The following is a 20,189-nucleotide window of genomic DNA, read 5'->3' as shown; positions in this document are numbered from 1 at the left end:
TGTCAGTGAAAACAAACACAGTTGATTTCATTTCATTTCTCATTTATTTGGCTCCACTAAAGCTACGGTCACAAAGGTTCGTACGGACGATGCGTTCGTACGAATCTCCTTGTTTTTCCGTGGTCTTCCCGATTTTCATGGTCTGAAAATCGTTCGTACGGCGCCGGTACGGCGTTCGCTCGTAGCAGTTCGTAATGGCATTTGTGACCGAGGCTTGCGCAACATCTAAATAATGTATAACAACGATCGCACTATTAATTATAATACTGGTCTGTCCATTCTGAGCCGATTAAGTTTCTCCTCTTACAAGGAGGCATGAAATCCTTTGAAAGATAGATTTTCTTAATCATAATCTATTCAGATCTTCGGTCATCATTAAGATTTTACATGTTTGAATGTTCTTATCAAATGCTTGCAAATTCTTTCCAAGTCGGACCGCATAGCGTGCGATGGGCTTAACACAAAGAAAACTTGGATAAATCAATCATTCATGATCAATTAGCTATTGTCAGGCCTAACGTTGATAGATAAAAATGACTTTAACAAATAGTGTATATACTGTCACCCATAAAGTTGGAACATTTTTTTCTTACCTTTTTGTATGAAATGATTGTGACAATGTCGTTTATTCTTGATTTTAAAAAAAAGTTTATAATATTTTCCGAACTTTATCGATCAATCTCTATGACACTTTAGACTGATCAACAAAGTTCTGAAAAGATAAATTTAATCTGTCAAGAATTAATCATATTGTCACGATCATTTCATGTAAAGAGATAAGAAAAATATATTACAACTCTATCGGCTTATAGGTCATATCTTACTTTTAATTCATTCACTTTTACTCTTTTGGCTATTTTTTTTTCGCCAGCAGCACGAAATGCAACAGCGCATGATCTTGTAGAATGCGAATAAAAGAAGTGCCCCGATTCCTATCAAAAATGTAAAAACGTCAATCAAATTATATTGGATAAACGATAGATCCTTCCCAGGGGATCGCATGTAATCTCCGCCATGTTTAATCACGTGTTCAATCCAAAAGGCAGCTCGATCAACCGGTTCCATTGGTCGAGATCGTAAGATGGTGGACAAACGTTTGGCTGCTAAGCTGTATTTCTCGTCTCCTAACACTTGTGCGACGTGCTTGTGAATGTAGTCGGCGCTGAGCGTGTGTTTGTCGAGCTGTAGTCCCATCCCATGCGACGTGACTTTGACCGCGGTGTCGAATTGATCCGCGATGAACGGTACGACGACGACGGGTACGCCGTGGTACACAGCTTCGTAGAAGCCGTTGTTTCCGCCATGATACATGAAGAGCCGAGTTTTGGGATGACCCAGGAGGTCATTCAGAGGTAGCCATGGCAACGCTTTAATGTTTGGCGGGAGATCGTACTGGGGCATGACCTTGAGCTGGATGATGATCTTCTGGGGGAGCTTAGCCAACGCATCGATGAACATCTTCAGTAGGTGAGGTCTGGATGTCGTGACAGACGCGAAGTAGGTTGACAAGGTGAACACCACAATCCCGTCATCTCCAGAACTCTGGATGAAGTCTTCCAGTTCTTGAGGAAGGTCGTTTGGTGCTTCCGCAGTTACACCTCCTACCGGGATAACATTCGGGGTGATAGGAAATGGAAATTCAACTGCGAAGTCAAAATTCCCCAGGAACAAATCTGCCGCTGGCGGACCCATCGCCATTATTTCATCTTCCAAGTCAAAACTGTTCTGCAAATGACATAAAGTAAGACCCCATTTGGTTGCCAAAAGAGCGGAAAACGGCAGTAGATATTGTGTTGATTGTTCTTTCGATAAAAGTCATATTTGAAGTGAGGCCGGACATCGTACTTGGTTGATAGGCCGGATTAACCGGAGATCCGGCAAGGTCTAAGATCATCGCGTTTGGTGTATTGGGTACGTTTAAAATGATACGAATATCAGTATTAGCGTGTTTCTTCAAGTAGAGCTTTATCACACTACTGCAGAGCCAACTAACGTCACTCACAATGGCATCCATCTTCTCAAGACGTTTCATCATCTCCTTATCTTCCAAGACAAAAAGACAAGACTTGCGGAGAAGTTCTTTCGTCAAGTACATCATTTTGCCGAAGCTTCTCAAGCCACCATTTTCGTTAAAGGCTAACTCCGAGACAAATTGGAAGTATTCCTTCGTTGTGTAGTGAGGATCGGTGTTTTTGTATATCTCAAAGTTGAAGTATTTCTTAAGCTCGGGATCGTCAGCTCTCTCTTTGTATTCATCCATGATGAGGCAAGTGACATTGTGCCCCTGTCGTACTAGTCTTTTCCCGATCGGAACGAGGGAAAGAAAATGGCTCCCTTTGCCGACCAAACCTGACATTAGGATGTTGGCAGATTTGACCTCTTGACCAGTCCATACTAGAAGGAATATCTGAAGGAGAGCTGGAATATTAGGTAGACGCATGTTGCTCTTCGTTGATGATTTAGTTATAGAAACTTGTTAGGCGATGATTCTGGAAGTAATAAAGAAAAGAAATTGAAATGCAATCATTAACTTCAAACAAGGCTATCGTGGTGTTTGATGAACAACTTCATACGTCAACTGAACGCGTGCGTCAACAACAATTTCGTCATAATAATATGTATATTATACCTACACAAAGATTTTGTACTGTCTATATTAAACTACGCTGGCTATACAGGAGGCGTCACCGGCCATTGCGCTAAAATATTTCATATCACAGTTAAAAGCTAAGAAAAGGCTACTGACCTGGGGAGTGTTTCGCAAAGACTAAGATCGGCTTTAAGTTGGACTTAACTATGGCAGGCCGTTCATGCCACTGGTTGCTCTCACTGTTGGTCTCTCAGTTATCTTTTAGATAATATTTTTTCCTTCAATAATGAACTATCAAAAAAGACATTCTGTAGATTTGTGATCACAATTTATATGTCCCTTGAGAAACCAATACCAGGAATGGTTAGAGGAACTAGCTGGCATGAACGGCCTGCCATAGTTAAGTCCAACTTAAAGTCGATTTTAGTATTTGTGAAACACCCCCTGCTCCATGAGATCAACCCAGTGTTCTTTCCCGCTCACTGGTATGTCTACATTGAATGATTTGTAACACCAGTGTTCCGTCAACTTTGATTTTCGAACGCATCAAAATCCTTGCGATAGTGAATCATACGATTATATAGCTGCGTCACGGAGTTGCGTCTGTGTCTATATCGAGACTGCGTCTTGGCCTGTCAGATGGATGGGGGGGGGGGGGGGCGGGGATTGGAAATTATGCCTAAATTGTCCCTTAAGTGCACGAGTGCAGTCGACATGACTGCCGGATGATATTTTTTCGAATGAAATCAAACATGATTATTGGCGCAGTATCTTAACGCCCTGTATACAGAGTGAGTCAAAAAAAAGTTTACACCTAGAAAATTGCTAATTATTAAAAAAATTATCGATGAAAATTAAACTGTTATATGTCTTATGAAAGAGTGTTTTATCCCAAATCATTTGGTACCATTTTTGTGTGGTATGTGTTCACGCTTGGATGAACAGGAGACGTTGTTTGCGAGAGTGCAAAAATCGAATTGCGCCAAAGTTGCCTATGTGATGTTTGAATAAAAACAATTGGGATTCGGGTATCAATTCGGTCTTTGCATATCCAAATAACACACCTAACAAAATTAATCATGTCACACATATCAAATATCGAATACCAAATATCAATGAACATTTGTGCGCGTGTGTGTGGGTGTGTGTGACTTTGCCCTTTGCAAAAAAACATATGTAATGCATTTCATTTGATACATTCAATCCATTCTCTCACTCCGCTAATCCCAACATAATTGAAGGCATCACTTTGGCGCAAGTCGATTTTTGTACTCTCGCAAACAATGCCACCTGTTCATCCAAGCGTGAACACATACCACACAAAAATGGTACTAAATATGAGTTGGGATAAAAACTCTTTCATAAGATGTATAATAATTTACTGTTCATAGATAATTTTTAAAATAATTAGCCATTTTCTAGGTGTAACCTTTTTTTGACTCACACGGTACATGTATCCCCTATTCTTTCAGCATTGATTTGGTGACACGACATTTGCTCCTGCGACAATATTGATCCGGGCTTTATTTCGTCTAAGATGTAGGGTTAGGGTTAGGGTTTCAATAGGGTTTTATGTTAGGTTTAGGGTTAGGTTTAGGGTAGGGTATAGTGTTGAATCCAGGGTTGAAGTTAGCCATTCGATTAGTGTATGAAATTTACAGCGGAGCAATTGTCGCCGGAGCAAATGTCATGGAAGCTTGATTTTTGCTGACAGTCCAATACCCCGCCCCAGTTATCTCATACTTTACCTTTAGTTAGTCACCCCTCCCCCTTCTCCCCCTTTCTTTCTCTCTCTCTCTCTCTCTCTCTCTCTCTCTCTCCTCTCTCTCTCTCTCTCTCTCTCTCTCCCTCTCTCTCTCCCTCTCTCTCTCTCTCTCTCTCTCTCTCTCTCTCTCCTCTCTCTCTCTCTCTCTCTCTCTCTCTCTCTCTCTCTCTCTCTCACACACTTTCTCGATCGCTTCTTGGCTCTTTCCCGGCTCTCCCCCTCTCTTTCTCCCTCTCTCCCTTCCCTGCTACTCCCTCTTGATCTGTCTGTCTTCCCATCTTAGCTCTTTAATTGATCTCTTTACTATCTGTCATAATAAATTGTACATATTTAGTCGGCTCCGGGCTGTGCTTATATTTAAGATTGAAAGGATAATATAGGTCTACAATTTCAATATTGATGAATTCATTTGCCATGCAAACTGCGAATAGGGTCTAAGCGATCAAAAAGAAGTATTTGTATTCCATAAAATAATACGAAATACGTCCTACACACTTTGTCAGTGGCCTTTAAAATCGGATACGGTATACACCGGTAGAAGAGCACATAATACAGTGTGGTATCGTATAGTCGTCCTATTATATATCCACGCACGTTCAACGTCAATGTCGCGGCTCACCCCATACAACTTCAAGCAACGAGGCATATATGCTCTATCCATATAACATATCATCATTATGAACATCAGGGGCATCATGCAACGGCCAAATCGTATTTGGTTCGTACTATAAAAAGTATATTAATGTAGAATTAGCGCTAGCTATTATAGCTCACATTATGATGGCATTTGTGAGAGATAATGAATGAGTATATTATCCGTACCTTTTACGCAGCAGGCGTAATATAATGCACAAGGAACGTTGATCGCAACTCGGAAGTGTTATTTTTAGCCGCAGTTAATAAATACAATACGAAAAGTACCCTGGAATTTGGTACGGCGGGGGGGGGGGGGGGGGGGGGCAAAATAACGTCGATTGTAATTAAACGTCCAATCATAGTCATAGTCATTATATGCAGCCAGATATGTATTCTTTATTTGCACAGCATGTATGCATGTTTTTCGGACTTTGACACCAGCTAATTAGCCCTAAACTTGTTTTAAAATAAAGAATCGAAACAGTATGGAACGGGGGGGGGGGGGGGGGGCTCCTATGGGCTATTGTTCAGCAATGACAGAGAAATAACTTAGCATAGGAGACGTGGGTACATGTGCCCCTCGGTCAAATATCGATCCGAAGGAGATCGAGAAAGAGATAGAGATAATGTAAATGATAAGGAGTAATAAACTTAAAGCCCGTCTGCACTAGTTTGGCCAGGGATATTAGACCTCCCTGCAAGGTCACTGACAGGTGGTTATCACATAAAATCAGCTCTCAATTAATGTACGAAAAAGGGATCATAGGGGACCAACAGGCACCGATTATCTAGGCATCGTTTGCTCAGTGTAGAGGACGCAATTAAGTAGCTATTAGTGCAGTGGGGCGTTAAAAGAAGTTGGACCCCTCCCGCATCCTCGGCTCTGGCCCCCCTGTCAATTTTTCAATTCTCATTTCATCCACATTATATAACAGGACCGATCAGTGTTAAGTTACGTGACAATCATTGTTTATTATCAATAACAGAACCGGTATAATAAGGCTTTTTATTCATACTGTGGTACAAATAATACAGTTTTATGAGTAACAGAGAGATAGAGAAAGAGAGAGAGGGAGGGGGAGGGAGGGAGGGGAGAGAGAGAGAGAGAGAGAGAGAGAGAGAGAGAGAGAGAGAAAGAGAGAGAGAGAGAGAGAGAGAGAGAGGGGGGGGGGGAGAGAGAGAGAGATTGGAGAGTTACACTTGTAGAGAAAGAGATTTTGAATTTGATAGAAATGTTGGCATAAAACGGTAGATTCAAATATCGATCATCATGTGCAGACTTGCAGAATTGATCAAGGACAGGAGCAATTGGTAAATCACTTTTTAATTCTGGTAAAGTATTTGATTTTCATGGGAAGAGAATGGAGTTTATGTATAACCGTGGATGAAATTTAACACAGTTTCAAAGAAGTTGAATTGGAGGAAAATAAATTGGCATTGGTGAGAAATAAATTTCCCCCACATCAGTGAAAATGGGAAAACTGGGAAGTTTAAGGGAAAGCGAGGTAGAGGTGAAACGAAGTCAACAGCTTAAGTCATTTCGACATTGTAAAGAAACCTGTACCAGAATGCATGCCCTATCCACACAAGTAGAAGGAAGGGGGAGGGGAGGGGGGAGGGGAGAGGGGGATAAGACCAAGGAGTTAGAGAGGAGGAAAGGATGGGAGAGGGTTTTGGGATAGTTCATGTTTTAATTTTTAAAAACTCAAAATGTCAATTCTGTATAATATGTTGAGAAATATGAAACTCATTATTTAAAAAAATATTTGTTGAAGTATTCAGTCTTTTTCTGAAAAACGCATTGTTTTTTTCTAGTTTTGGGGTTGAAAAAACTATGAAGTGCGATAATATTTTTTCTATTATGTGATTGTGATATATTTTCGTCATAACATATTGTGAAATAAGGAATAATGAATTATGTTGTATTATGTTTGTTTATCAAATGATAAAAAAGCTTTGTTATAATTATGTTGCAGTTTGATTATAAACTATGTTATGTACGAAAAAGAATTGGAGCTTTGATAAATAAAATCAAAGAATACACAAAAGACTTGCAACAGAGAAATGAGATTCACACATCAAAGAACGAAGCAAAAACAATCAAATTTACAAAGAAATTGGTGTTATATTTAAAACCACAATTTAAAAAAAAGAAGAGACAAATTCTTCATCTGTGCTGGAATACAAAACATTTTAGAAAATTCAATGTGGTAACTGCTGTAAAAAGTACAAAAGGAATTGAGCAGTGGTTTATCCAAGGAGCTTAGACATTTAAAAAGATTCCCACCTCCTTAGAGTATGACTTTTTTGAAATACAAAGTGCTTCTGTGTCAGGCAGTAAAATATTAAACTATGCACGTACAAAGTTTAAAGTCAGACAAAGTGACACGGTGACATGGTCAGCTATACAAATTTAACAAAACGTTGGTTCACAGCTAAACTACAAAACATGATGGAAAAACACAGTTGCCAAACAGATTACAATATCTTTTAAAAATTCAAATAATCTGACATTTTCCTTTTTGGCTTGGAAATATTTTGAAATGAAATTATTTGAATAATATTTTGGTTTTACAAAAAGTTACAGGTAACATATCAACATTGTCTCTCAGACATTATCTTATTATGCAATGATGATAACTATTAGAACACCAGCTCCACGTACATGTTAATTGGCAACAGTATAATTTGACACCATAAAATACTTGGCAGTATTAAAAAAAAAAAAAAATGATATCAAATATTGTGAAATGAAATTATTGACCATTTTTTGGTTTTACAAAGAGATACAGGTAACATATCACCAGACATTATCTCATTATTCAATGATGATAACTATTAGAACACCAACTCCACGTACATATTGGCAACAGTATAATTTGACACCATAAAATACTTGGCAGTATATAAAAAAATTAAAAAATTAGAAAAAAAATGCTATAAGATATATTTCATAAGTTAACCATAATAATGCACCTGCCTTATATTTCAATACATACATATGGAAATTATGAAGGAATATTAGAGTGAAATTGAAAAGCCCATTACACCACAGCCTCCTAATCTAATACATGTAGAATTCATTATTTCAATTAAAAAAATGATATTACATTTAGTACTTGGAACATACTGAGTACAGAGATATTTACAAACCACCCTCTTTGAAAAAGTAACAGAATATTTACAGTTATTTAGTCTCATTGTCCATTCGGACTGCCCTCAAAGTAGATACAAAACATTTCATACACATTTTGATAGATTTGACCAAAGTACAAATGAAGGGGATTGGTGCAAGATAATGCTAACCCTAAATTTTGGAGAAATTTGGAATGGTTTGTAGCTCAAATAACATGAGCAACAAATTAATCAAAAGTTAATAATGCAACTTTTTAGCTCTTCATTGATATGTTTTTATCTAAACCATCTTTAAAGATCTACATGTATACATTTATCCCATGATATTGTGCTTGTTGGTTAGCACTATATTATTAATATTATTATTATTATTATTATTACTTATACCGCGCTTTTCCCATAAGGCCCAAAGTGCTTACATTTACAGTGAATAAAAATCAAAATTACATACATACATACAAGAATCAACTACAAACTGCAAAAAAGATGTATTTTTAACCAAGTGTTCCATAAAGCAGTGACTGCAAAAATACTCAAATATTCAAGACAAGAAAATATATCTAAATTACATTTCCTCACCTAATGTGAGAAGCAAAAAATAAAACAAATTATTTTCAATTAAAAAATACATATATTAAAAATTGATATAAATTTAAAATTAGTCATTTCTTCTGCATCTTGTACAATGTATTTCACAACATTCAGAGAGTAGCATGGTACATTTATAAATCAATTTAATCATACAATCGAATAGATAAATCTATTAATAAAAATTTAGTTGAGTAGCACACAGCATTGAAGAAAGAAAAGTCTCAAAGAAACCATTTATTTATCTGCTAAGAGCCAGGAGGGTCCACAGTCATTAAGGCATTATTCATGGTGAAGATAACATTGACAAAAGAGAAGGGGGATGCGTAGGAAAAACATCCCCTAACCCACATGCAATTTTTTCCATAAAAGTTTACAAATTTGGTAAGACTGGAAATTACCAATTCTGACCAGATATTTTCACAGTGGTTTACATCGTGATTTAGCAAGATTTCTTATAATTTTGATGTTTTTCAAAACCATTTTGTACATGAAGTACACCTTATTTGTATTTACTATGATCAATAATTGACATCTTCTTTAACAGACAGTTTAATCACAATAGAATTACATCACCAGAACTCAAATTGACATGTATCTTTATTACCTTAGTCACTAGGCTAAACTGACTCCAAAGTGACTCAAAAAATGACTCCAAAGTGACTCAAAAAATGACTCCAAAGTGACTCCAAAATGACTCAAAACTGACTCGAAACCAACTCAAAACCTACTCCAGAACAACTTGTTTCCATCATGTTTTTGGTCCGTCTTTGTTCTCATTGGTGCGATTAGGCTTTGACACCCTTCTGGGCCCTGTTTCATAAAACATGTTATCAATAACAAGTTACAATCCCTGTTATAAGCTACTCAAATCGTAGCATCTGATTGGCTGAGAGCAAATTAGTCATAGAAATTTAACATTTGTTATTGAGAACAAGTTCCATGAAACAGGGCCCCGGTATCCAGCAGACACTGAACTACTCTACACACTGTGCAGCATGAATGCGATATTGAATATAATTTGTAGATTTGATGAACAATATGGAGGAAAGTGAAAGACTGTAAAAATTGCAGCAAAGTAGACTAATCTATCACAAAGTTTGATAAAAAACACACTGTACTGAGTCACATCATAAATTGTATGTTCAGTATGTATGAAATAGATACATAAATGAATAAATGAATCCCACTGGATTCCACGGTAAAAAAAACTCTGAATGAATGATAGAAACCCATCGGAAAAACCAAAGTCAAGGAAACTAAAATTGTATCCAGCAGGTCGACTCCTCTACACTAAAACCCACTCACCCACCCTCCCACCGACCTTCACACTCACCCACCTACAGAGAGATGCCAACCTCTTGACACAAAAATACAGACTAAGTTTCCTATAAAAAATTTAAAAAATCAGATTTTGGAGAGAAAAATCAGATTTTCACGAAAACTCGACACTACCACTGGCCCATTGGCCCAGGGCCAGTAAATTTTCTGAAAATGTTTGCTCTTTCATTAAAATTTAATGAGAAAATAGTAAAGCATAGTTTTTGTTGGGGTTGTGGGGGTTCATTTGAACATGTTTCTATGCGATTTCGCTGTTTTTATTGCTTTAAAACTGAAAAATCGTATTTTAAGATTTTAAGATCGTAGTTCATTCTTATTATCGTACTAAATATGATTTAATCGTACTGGTTGGCATCTCTGCATACACACACTCACCAACACCCACCCAGCCACACACACACACACCCACTTAGAATGATGTACCAGTACCCATTTTATTCAGTTCCTATGTACACTACTTCTGTAGTAGCTTGCAGTTACTAATGATGCGAAACCTTGCCCAAGGCCTGCCAGACACAGCAACAGCTAATACATACAGCTTACATTTGGTCTCAAATACAGTAAATGTAATAGAGTGAATACAATAATTCATTTACAGTTGCTTACATTTAAGGAAGCGGCATCTGTAAAATTGAAGACCACCAAGTGCTACAGAATACAGATTGACTTGCTCACGTGACCCATGCGACTACATGAACATGAACATGTATTAGATGCCTGGGGGTGTTAAATAAAGCTGTGCGTAAAGTTACGAATGACGTTACAAATGATTTGAATATGAAATGGGATGCCAAAAGTTTTTCCTGACATTTAAAAAAAAAGTGTGACTGTATTTCCCGTAATTTCAATTAAATTGTGGCCAAAAAGACACTTTGCATTTAAACTTATGCAATTAAAAGCATTTGAGAATCCCATTTAACTCTTCATATTCAAGTCATTCGTGAAGTCATGCGTAACTTTACGCACAGCTTTATGAAACACCCTCTTGGCTCATATTCATAAAAACTTACTAGCCTAGTCATCAGTAAGTACTATGGTCTACGTGTATGTATTAAGTTGACAACCTGCATAAACAGTTTATTGAATCTGGGCTGTATTGTCTCCATCGAAATTGATCGAAATTGATCTGCCAAGTAAGAAAAGGAAAATATTTCAATCTTTAGCACTTTAACCTTTGTGCATTTTTCAAGAAATGTGTGAAACTAAGGTTCAGACAACTGCAATACAATACATCTATCTCATCTGTCACATCTCAAATTAAGCACATCAGCCAAACATATACCCTCTTTGTGGTTCACTGTCATTTGGTCTTTTTTTGGTCATAGATAGAATGCTAAATATATCACAACATTCAAACTTCACTGCACATACTAAACAGAGTCCCTTTGTGTTGAAATACAGAATGGATTTCAACACATATAAGATTTCTAAAAATCAGCATTAAAGTCTCAAAATCAAATAATAATTCTTCATTTCTTCATTTCTTCATTTTCCCATCTTAACTAGAAATGTGACCTGCTAATATATAAAACATCATTAAGTACATTCCCTTGAACCAATCAATGGTCTCAGATTATTTACATACAAGATACATGATCATATTTTTGGAAGAATTTTGAATGTCATAGTGACAGTGAATATATACATATTGCCAATATACCACACTGTTTGTCCTACCTAGCAACAATCAATGTACAATGTATGCAATTCGCATGCTGACTATGGAAATACAATTATTTGTAACAGTAGTAATTGTTAAAAACTTGAGACGCAGTTTTGAGATCACTTCAGGGCAATAGTTTTAAAACTATTGCCTGTCAAAGCAGTCAATAGTTTTATAAAATACACATAGTTCCTCAGATGGGATTAATAGCCATAGATTCCCTGGTTAGGTTACGCATGTGCATATGAAGAAGCATCCCAAATTAAGTACTGATCAACAAACAATACTATAAATATACTATAAAAGTGTTGACGCCCATTTTATCATTCACAATCCTTCATTCTTTGCAAGTTTTTAATGGTGCACTATAATGTTTGATCTATTTGGCCCATAAAAATTCAACAAAATGCACATCAGAACATCAATTCTGCACTTGAATACTTATAAGTTAATGATACAAAAGGTAAGGCAATAAGAGAGAAAGTATGTTTTCCTGTGGCACTCAGGACAAAGTTATACTGCTTGAAAACATTGTACATAAAAATCACAAATGTAATAAACTACATTGAAATAATTGTTATACGCGTATTACTTTAAAAAAGCGATAAAAAAGAAAAATTATTTATTATTATTATTATTATAATAATAATAATAATAAATAATTTTTCTTATTAAAATTAAAATTATTTCATTGCTATGAAAGATATCCTCTGTAAGAAGGTACTGTACAACTTGGGGCTACTAAATGAAACCAATTTATTACACCACATAACAAATAAACAAACAAAAAATGTCAACAACAAAAAAACAATCTGAGGAACCATTTTAAAAGTACAGTAAGAAGAATGAATTGCTCTTTTACATGTAATAGACCAGTTGGTAGTCAGCTTTGGTACAAATGACCCCCAAATATTCACCAATATTTTACACATGGCGACCTCCCTATTTGTGCATTTTAGAATATTAATATTCTGCCGAAGTCAACTCTGTTCACCGCAGCCTCTATCCTTGCTACAGTACCCGACAAGGTTCAATCATGATAGTTTTTTTTAATGTGACCGGGCAGAAGTACACTTACATTAAAATGACCAACTCTGTATCATTGATATCGGTGAGCGAGATATCTGGAGCTAAAAGGCTCTGATCAAGATATGAATTGCAGCCTCTATCAATGCTATAGTACTGTACCCATACATTGTAGTTAATCATGATAGTTTTGTTGAATGTGACTGAGCAAAAGTATATTTATATTACCGACTCCTCTCCATTTGTGATCTACATGTAGGTAAGTGAGAGAGCCAAATGGCTTCCAGTTAAGAGCTAAATCGCAGCCTCTATCCTTGCCATAGTACCAGACAGAGTAGCTAATCATGATAGTTTCGCCGAATGTGACTGAGCAAAAGTGAAGATATATTACCGACACAATCATTTTGATCTACACGTAGGTAAGTAAGAGAGCCAAACGGCTTCCAGTTAAAGAGATGAACCGCAGCTTCAATCCGTGCGATAGTTCCAAAGAAGAAAAAGTGAAGATATATTACTGACACCATCATTTTGATCTAGGGGAGCGTGATGGCTCCTAATGAGCTTCCGGTCAAGAGATAAACCGCAGCTTCAATCCGTGGATAGTTCCAGAGAGGAAAAAGTGAAGATATATTACCGACACCATCATTTTGATCTAGGGGAGCGTGATGGCTCCTAATGAGCTTCCGGTCAAGAGATAAACCGCAGCTTCAATCCGTGCAATAGTTCCAGAGAGGAAAAAGTGAAGATATATTACCGACACCATCATTTTGATTTAGGGTAGTGTGACGGTTCCTAATGGGCTTCCGGTCAAGAGATGAACCGCAGCTTCAATTCGTGCTATAGTTCCAGAGAGGGCGGGTTGGACCAGGTCCCAGCTATTGGTCCATTTAGCCATGTACAGTGCTCTGGTCAAAGGACCAAAACCTTGACCTTCATAGCCCGACCTTGAAGGGCCATATACCACATGTCTGAGAAATTGGAATACAGAGGGTAAAATGATAATATCAATAATGCGACTGTCAAAATCGCATAGTGGTTATTTCTCGTCTTACAATGAGATTCACATTCTAACTACAACACACTCGTGGATAAGAAGAAGAATGTTTCCCCAAATGCAGTTTTTGTTGTTGTTGCTTTTGCCATCTTTTCACTTTATCCATTCCTTGAAATATTAGAACTGTAAGCTGGGTTCCACACCAAGATTTTCTTATAAAGAACTGGGGAGTGTTTCTTAAAGACTAAGATCAAATTTAAGCTTGATTTAACTATGGCAGGCCATTCATGCCACTGGTTGCTCTCACCATTATGATCTTTAGATAATATTTTTCCTTTCACACAAGAATCGAGGGAACAAGAAAACTCACAGATTATTCTTTACTAAAATTCAACTTCAACTTGAATCCTCTCTTGATCTTACCTGAGCTGCGGTAGATAGTAGTTCCCAGGATCCCCTGCGAACGCTCTCTCTACAGACATTACTCTGTCATTCACCTCACGCAAAAGGGTTTGACTGAACAGATCAAGGAAAAAACAAACAGAAGGAGGTTACCTCAGAGTTGGTGAAGATCATGAATTGTGTGAAATATGTATTTCTGGTAGCTCCTTAAAGGTTTTTAAAGGTAAAGACCAAAAATTTGTATCATCACGTATTAGTCAAAACATATTCCTTCACATGATTGGTAATACATTACATTTTTTGAGAGGGGGACGTTTCCAAAACTGGTCTATACCTTTAAGTTACATCAGACAACTAAAACTTGTTTTTCTCTAAAAGAAATGTTGTGTCTCTTTACATAAACTGACCTGAATTTTGTTTGTGTGTGTTGGGGGGGGGGGGATCTCACATAATGAGGATTAACTAAATCTCTCTTCTTATTAATATGTCAGCAAGAAAATGATCTTAAGGTTTCAAAAGCTTTCTTTCAACAAAAGCAACCATTTGGTGTTCATTTACTATAAAAATTTGTACATATGACTGTTTCGAATTCTGCTGAGAAAGAGACAGTCTCAAAAATAAAACTTTAGGCATTTTGTCCACAGATCACAATAGTTAAAAGAAGTGAAATATATGAGCAGAATCAAGTAGTTTTCATTTCTATATTTTTTAATCTGTCATTTTGAAATTATTGTAAATATTTTAAAGTTTGTTCAATACTTGACTTGACTTAAGTATTGAACAACAGCTTGCCACACCTTCCTGTCTTCTGTTACCCTATGGCTTTAGTCAGGAAGTCATCTTGTCTGCTGTCTGTTTGTTCAATAATCCTCCTTGAAATACCATTAAAAGGAATTTTAATTCCTAAGGCACAACCTGAATAATCCTACAAATATGGATGTTTTACAATCTAAAATGTCCTTATTTTATTGTTAAATGATTGAGGGGGAAGTAATGTGCAAAATAACAAATTTCTGCAATTTCAGTGTAATTTTTTGAACTTCTGCGACAGAAGTGTGTTACACCTTCAACAAAATGGGGTAGTGTAGTGTGTTACACCTTCAACACCATAAGGTAGTGTAGTGTGTTACACCTTCAACACCATGGGGTAGTGTAGTGTGTTACACCTTCAACACCATGGGGTAGTGTAGTGTGTTACACCTTCAAAACCATGGGGTAGTGTAGTGTGTTACACCTTCAACACCATGGGGTAGTGTAGTGTGTTACACCTTCAACACCATGGGGTAGCGGAGTGTGTTACACCTTCAACACCATGGGGTAGTGGAGTGTGTTACACCTTCAACACCATGGGGTAGTGTAGTGTGTTACACCTTCAACACCATGGGGTAGTAACTTACTCTTGTGCAGGAGGAATGTAGTAATCTTTTTGGAAGTCCTGGGCAGCTTTAACAAACCTCTGTATAGCATCATTCAAATGACCTGCGTTTAAGTAGAGGAGACAGTAATAATAATAATACTCAGTTTTTATATAGCGCTTATTACAATCACTAAGAGCCAAACTTGGAGATTATTAGCCCGGTTTTAGCTGTGCTGCCATTACGGCGCTCTAGCATTTCAAAGAATTAATTCCTGCTACATAATTTCCTAAAACAACAGCTGAAAAGACACTTTAAAAAAAGCACAAGGCTTGTAAAACTGAAAGTACCTGAACATATGATAATTATAGAAATTAATAATAATTATAACAATTAAAATAACACATCAGAAACAATTGCTAAGCGAATACAAATCACATATACGTTCAAATAACCTATGCAGAGACTTCTGACTTAACTTAAACAAGACTTGATCTACTTAGAAGTGAAAAATCTACACTGACCTAAACTGAAGTGGATTGAGCTGGATTGAACAGCACCGAACCAAATCGAACTGGACTGACTTACCTAGTCCTTCATCGAGGGGGACATTAAAGTTGGCCTTGTTGAGTTCTGACACCTGACTTTAATTAAAAAAGACTTGATCTACTTAGAAGTGAAACAACTACACTGACTTAAACTGAAGTGGATTAAGCTGGATTGAACTGCACTGAACCGAATCAAACTGGATTGAACCGGACTGACTTACCTAGTCCTTCATCGAGGGGGACAGTAAAGAACTGGACTGAACTGCACAGAACCGAATCAAACTGGATTGAACTGGACTGACTTACCTATTCCTTCATCAAGGGGGGGACAGTAAAGAACTGGAGTGAACTGCACAGAACTGAATCAAACTGGATTAAACTGGACTGACTTACCTAGTCCTTCATTGAGGGGGACAGTAAAAAACTGGACTGAACTGCACAGAACCAAATCAAACTGGATTGAACTGGATCGACTTACCTAGTCCTTCATAGAGGGGGACAGTAAAGAACTGGAGTGAACTGCACAGAACAGAATCAAACTGGACTGACTTACCTAGTCCTTCATCGAGGGGGACAGTAAAGTTGGCCTTCTTGAGTTCTCTGAGGTATTCTACCAGCTTGGTCGCATAATCCACCACGTTAATCTGCAGCAGAGGATCATCTGCTAGCGAGAGAAGCGCCTCAGCAACCACTTCAGTCACAGCAACGTGTATCGACATGTCAGGATCGATGAAGCGCTTCACATAGTCGTACGTGTCATAGGCCGTGTGCTTCACAGGGTACGTGGGAATGCCTCCGTAATACTCCTGGTGAGACACAGTGAGAAATTCAATTTTGAAGGTAATGTCATTGAATTGCCATACTAATTGTCCTGTTTATACATTGAATTGTTTTTTAAAGCCCATCTGTACTAGTGTACAGGAGGGATTAGACCACCCTGCAAGGTCATTGGACAGGTAGTTATCTCATCAACTCCGCTCTCAAATAACATAAGAAAAAGAGGATCATGGGGGACCAGTGGTCACAGATTAGGCATTGTTTGCTATATAGAGGGCGCAAGTACTTACAAGCAGTGCAGATGGGCTTTAATAATGTGGTTCTGTAAAGACTTTAAATATCTTTCCAAACTCCAAACCATAGGAAATGGACACAATTTATTTTTTGATTCAGTAAGAAATCATCTACAGTTGGAAGTTGAACACTCGATCATGGATGCAAAGGTCTGGATTTGAGCCCAGACATGACACTCAGTCCTTCAGCAAGACTTTAAATGATCTACATTGCCACTCTTGACACGGGTGTAGCAAATGACTACCTGGTAAACGTTATTCCTTTCAGGACACTGTGCACTGATAACGGCTGCCAGAGGTAAAGCTGGGCTAACAATTTCTAAATCACTTTGGAGGTGCACAGAGAATGATATCATAGTGTGATGTGGTTGTACAAAAACAGAATATTGTTCTTAAAGGTAATACAAAGTTTTTGTATGGGGTCATGAATTTGGTTCAAATGAACATATTGGACGCATATGCGGTCCAACAATATTCAGTGATCGTTGTCGCGGTTGAAATCGAGTCTAATGTTATGAAATTGTAAACAATAAACTCTTTATGTCGATAGCTCCCTCTCAAGGTCAAGATATTTACTAAGCTATACAACAACGTTTCTTGACTAAAATCTACTGATTGGTTGTTCCTGTTCGGAAATTATATATAACAACTACATATTCTGAGATTTTCATGGTCGCAGCTACCATTGTACGGCCGTAGGCGCTATTTGAAATTTATCAAAATTTACCGGGAGCACCGGTAAATTTTATATTCAATTTTTCGCGAAAGCAGAAGTAGTTTAGGGGCTAAATTTTCTAGTGCTTATAATACATCCGCAGGGGCATCCAAATATATCAAAATTGTAAAGAATCACTATCCACTAAATTTTCAAAATTTCCCAAAACTTTGTATTACCTTTAATTTCATCATAAATACGTACAACCTCTACAAATATTGTACAATTTCTGATATACCGGTACTGTACCTTATCATATGTGTATTTGAGATCCAAGACAGGCACTCCAGCAACATGTAGGAAAGGTGCAGCATCATTACCCATTCCAAGAGGTTCAATCCTATCAGAGAAAACATTGAATATTTAAACCCTAAAGACACTTAAAGCCCGTCTGTACTAGTTTGGCCAGGGGGGATTAGACCTCCGTGCAAAGTCATTGACAGGTGTTCATCTCATCAAATCAGCTCTCAATTAACGTTAGAAAAAGGGGATCATGGGGAACCAATGGTCACCGATTAGGCATTGTTTGCTTTATTGAGGGCACAAGTAGCTATAAGTATTAAAAACTTTCTTGTAATATGGACAACCAAATATGCACGAAATCAAACAAAGTCGCATTGTATATGAAACTTGGTCAAAGACATGCATTGTTTATGTTTTAGGAACCAAAACCAGGCCTAATGCAGATTTTTACAATAATATCCCTTGACAATAGCTCATAACGTGGATTAGCGTTTAATTTCACAAGTGCTACATTGCGCACCTCACAAGTTTGGAATTTATCAGTCAAGTATTGATACCAGTTCATATTCAAGAATAGAGTTTATATAATAGTATTTTCGTCTGAAATATTACATTCGTGTTATTCCATACATTTGGCCCGCAAGTAGGATAAAGTAATAATAATAATAATAATATATCCATTTGTAATGCGCAATAACTATGTGGATATGTTCTACTGCGCTCCAAGTGAGACATACTATATGAACAAATGAGATTCAGTCTTGATTTAAAATTGCCTTAAAAACTAAATTGTTTCAAACTAACATTGAAAAAACTAAACTGAATAAGAAATAATGGAATTCAGTCAACTTGACCATAATGAAGGCCTTTGGGTTACAGTTATTTAGTTAATCTTTTTCCCTTTCCTGGCATCCATGTGACTCTTTTCCAAATGTACTCTTGTTTTGTATTCAATGATTTTCTTTGCTTTTGCCGAATAAATAATAATGAAATTAATAATAATAATAATAATGAACGACTTACTCTGCTCCTAGTTGGCTGGGCTTTTTCATCGCCCAGTTATCATAGATTTTCATCTTTGAATGAGAAGCATCAGGGCAATTAACCTACAAGAAATATGATCAAAAGAGACAAATTAAAAAGTTTTGCAAACAAATTTCTGGGTATTATCTCACAAAACCGACATAAATACAAGTTCACCAACATCCCTTTGGAATGCATGTTAATTTTTATAACAAACGTTTCAATGGGATGTAAGTGCATTTTTACTTATGAAGCGTAATTATTATGAAGCACTGCCCTGATTTCATGGATGACCAGGGGAGTGTTTCAGAAAGACTAAAATCAACTTTAAATTGGACTTAACTATGGCAGGCTGTTCATGCCACTATTTTCTTTCATCATTTTCTGGCATTGGTTTCTCAAGGGACGTACCAATCGTGGTCACAAATCTACAGATTTACATTTTTTGATAGTCCATTATTGAAGGAAAAAATATTATCTAAACATCATAATTGAGAGACCACTGGTGACAGCAGGCAGTGGCATGAACGGCCTGCCATAGCTAAGTCCAATTTAAAGCCAACCTACAAAGAAGTGACCGTAGTTCTTCTTACTTTTTGTTAGGGCAAAGGGGGGGGGGGGGGGTGGTATATATCTGAAACTACCAAACTTTTCACATAGCACTTGATCAGTACCCATTCATTTGTCAGTTTGAGCAGTTTGGTTAAACATTTCCTTTTCCCTTTCTACAAGTATACCAATCTCATGAGTATAATGTTTAAAGCTCATCTGTAGTAGTTTTCAGGAGGGATTAGACCACACTGCAAGGTCACTGGACAGGTGGTTATCTCATCAACTCAGCTCGCAATTAACATAAGAAAAAGAGGATCATGGGGGACCAATGGTCACCGATTAGACATTGTTTTCGATATAGAGGGAGCAAGTAGCTACAAGTAGGACAGTGTGGCTTTAAGACTGAGTATGAGAATATATTTCAACCACAGATATTTACATTTTCATCTAATTGACAGAATAAGTGAATGGAATACTTACCCTTTTGGTTGCATAGTGTATGATCTTACTCAACAGAGGGCTTCCTGTAGCTGAAAAGGTGTA

The 20,189-nt window shown here is 37.2% G+C and overlaps 3 protein-coding genes across 6 annotated transcripts in view; all 3 read right to left on the bottom strand.

Moving 5' to 3' along the window:
- Nucleotides 1-644: 644 nt before the first annotated feature.
- LOC115924776 (UDP-glucuronosyltransferase 2B33-like) lies at nucleotides 645-1,705 on the bottom strand. The gene has a single exon (XM_030987591.1). The coding sequence runs from the start codon at nucleotides 1,696-1,698 to the stop codon at nucleotides 832-834; it is 867 nt and encodes a 288-aa protein (XP_030843451.1). The 5' UTR covers nucleotides 1,699-1,705; the 3' UTR covers nucleotides 645-831.
- Nucleotides 1,706-1,714: 9 nt separating this feature from the next.
- LOC115924680 (UDP-glucuronosyltransferase 2C1-like) lies at nucleotides 1,715-2,544 on the bottom strand. The gene has a single exon (XM_030987408.1). The coding sequence runs from the start codon at nucleotides 2,438-2,440 to the stop codon at nucleotides 1,715-1,717; it is 726 nt and encodes a 241-aa protein (XP_030843268.1). The 5' UTR covers nucleotides 2,441-2,544.
- Nucleotides 2,545-13,102: 10,558 nt separating this feature from the next.
- LOC587160 (putative N-acetylated-alpha-linked acidic dipeptidase) overlaps nucleotides 13,103-20,189 on the bottom strand; it is a 56,702-nt gene continuing 49,615 nt past the window's right edge. For all 4 annotated transcript variants that reach the window (XM_030986835.1, XM_030986836.1, XM_030986837.1 and 1 more), the window contains 7 exons: nucleotides 20,127-20,189; nucleotides 19,095-19,177; nucleotides 18,078-18,168; nucleotides 16,597-16,849; nucleotides 15,538-15,619; nucleotides 14,162-14,254; nucleotides 13,103-13,712 (listed from right to left, as the gene is read on the bottom strand). The exon at nucleotides 20,127-20,189 is cut by the window's right edge and continues 69 nt beyond it. In XM_030986835.1, the coding sequence (XP_030842695.1) occupies nucleotides 13,517-13,712; nucleotides 14,162-14,254; nucleotides 15,538-15,619; nucleotides 16,597-16,849; nucleotides 18,078-18,168; nucleotides 19,095-19,177; nucleotides 20,127-20,189 (861 nt within the window). In that variant the 3' untranslated portion in view covers nucleotides 13,103-13,516. The remainder of the gene's footprint in view (nucleotides 13,713-14,161; nucleotides 14,255-15,537; nucleotides 15,620-16,596; nucleotides 16,850-18,077; nucleotides 18,169-19,094; nucleotides 19,178-20,126) is intronic.

This window comes from Strongylocentrotus purpuratus, unplaced genomic scaffold, assembly GCF_000002235.5.
Source record: "Strongylocentrotus purpuratus isolate Spur 01 unplaced genomic scaffold, Spur_5.0 spur5_scaffold_16, whole genome shotgun sequence".
NCBI classification, from domain to species: Eukaryota; Metazoa; Echinodermata; class Echinoidea; order Camarodonta; family Strongylocentrotidae; genus Strongylocentrotus; species Strongylocentrotus purpuratus.
The sequence above is the reverse complement of the archived record's forward strand: the minus strand, read 5'-3'. Positions and strand labels throughout refer to the sequence as shown.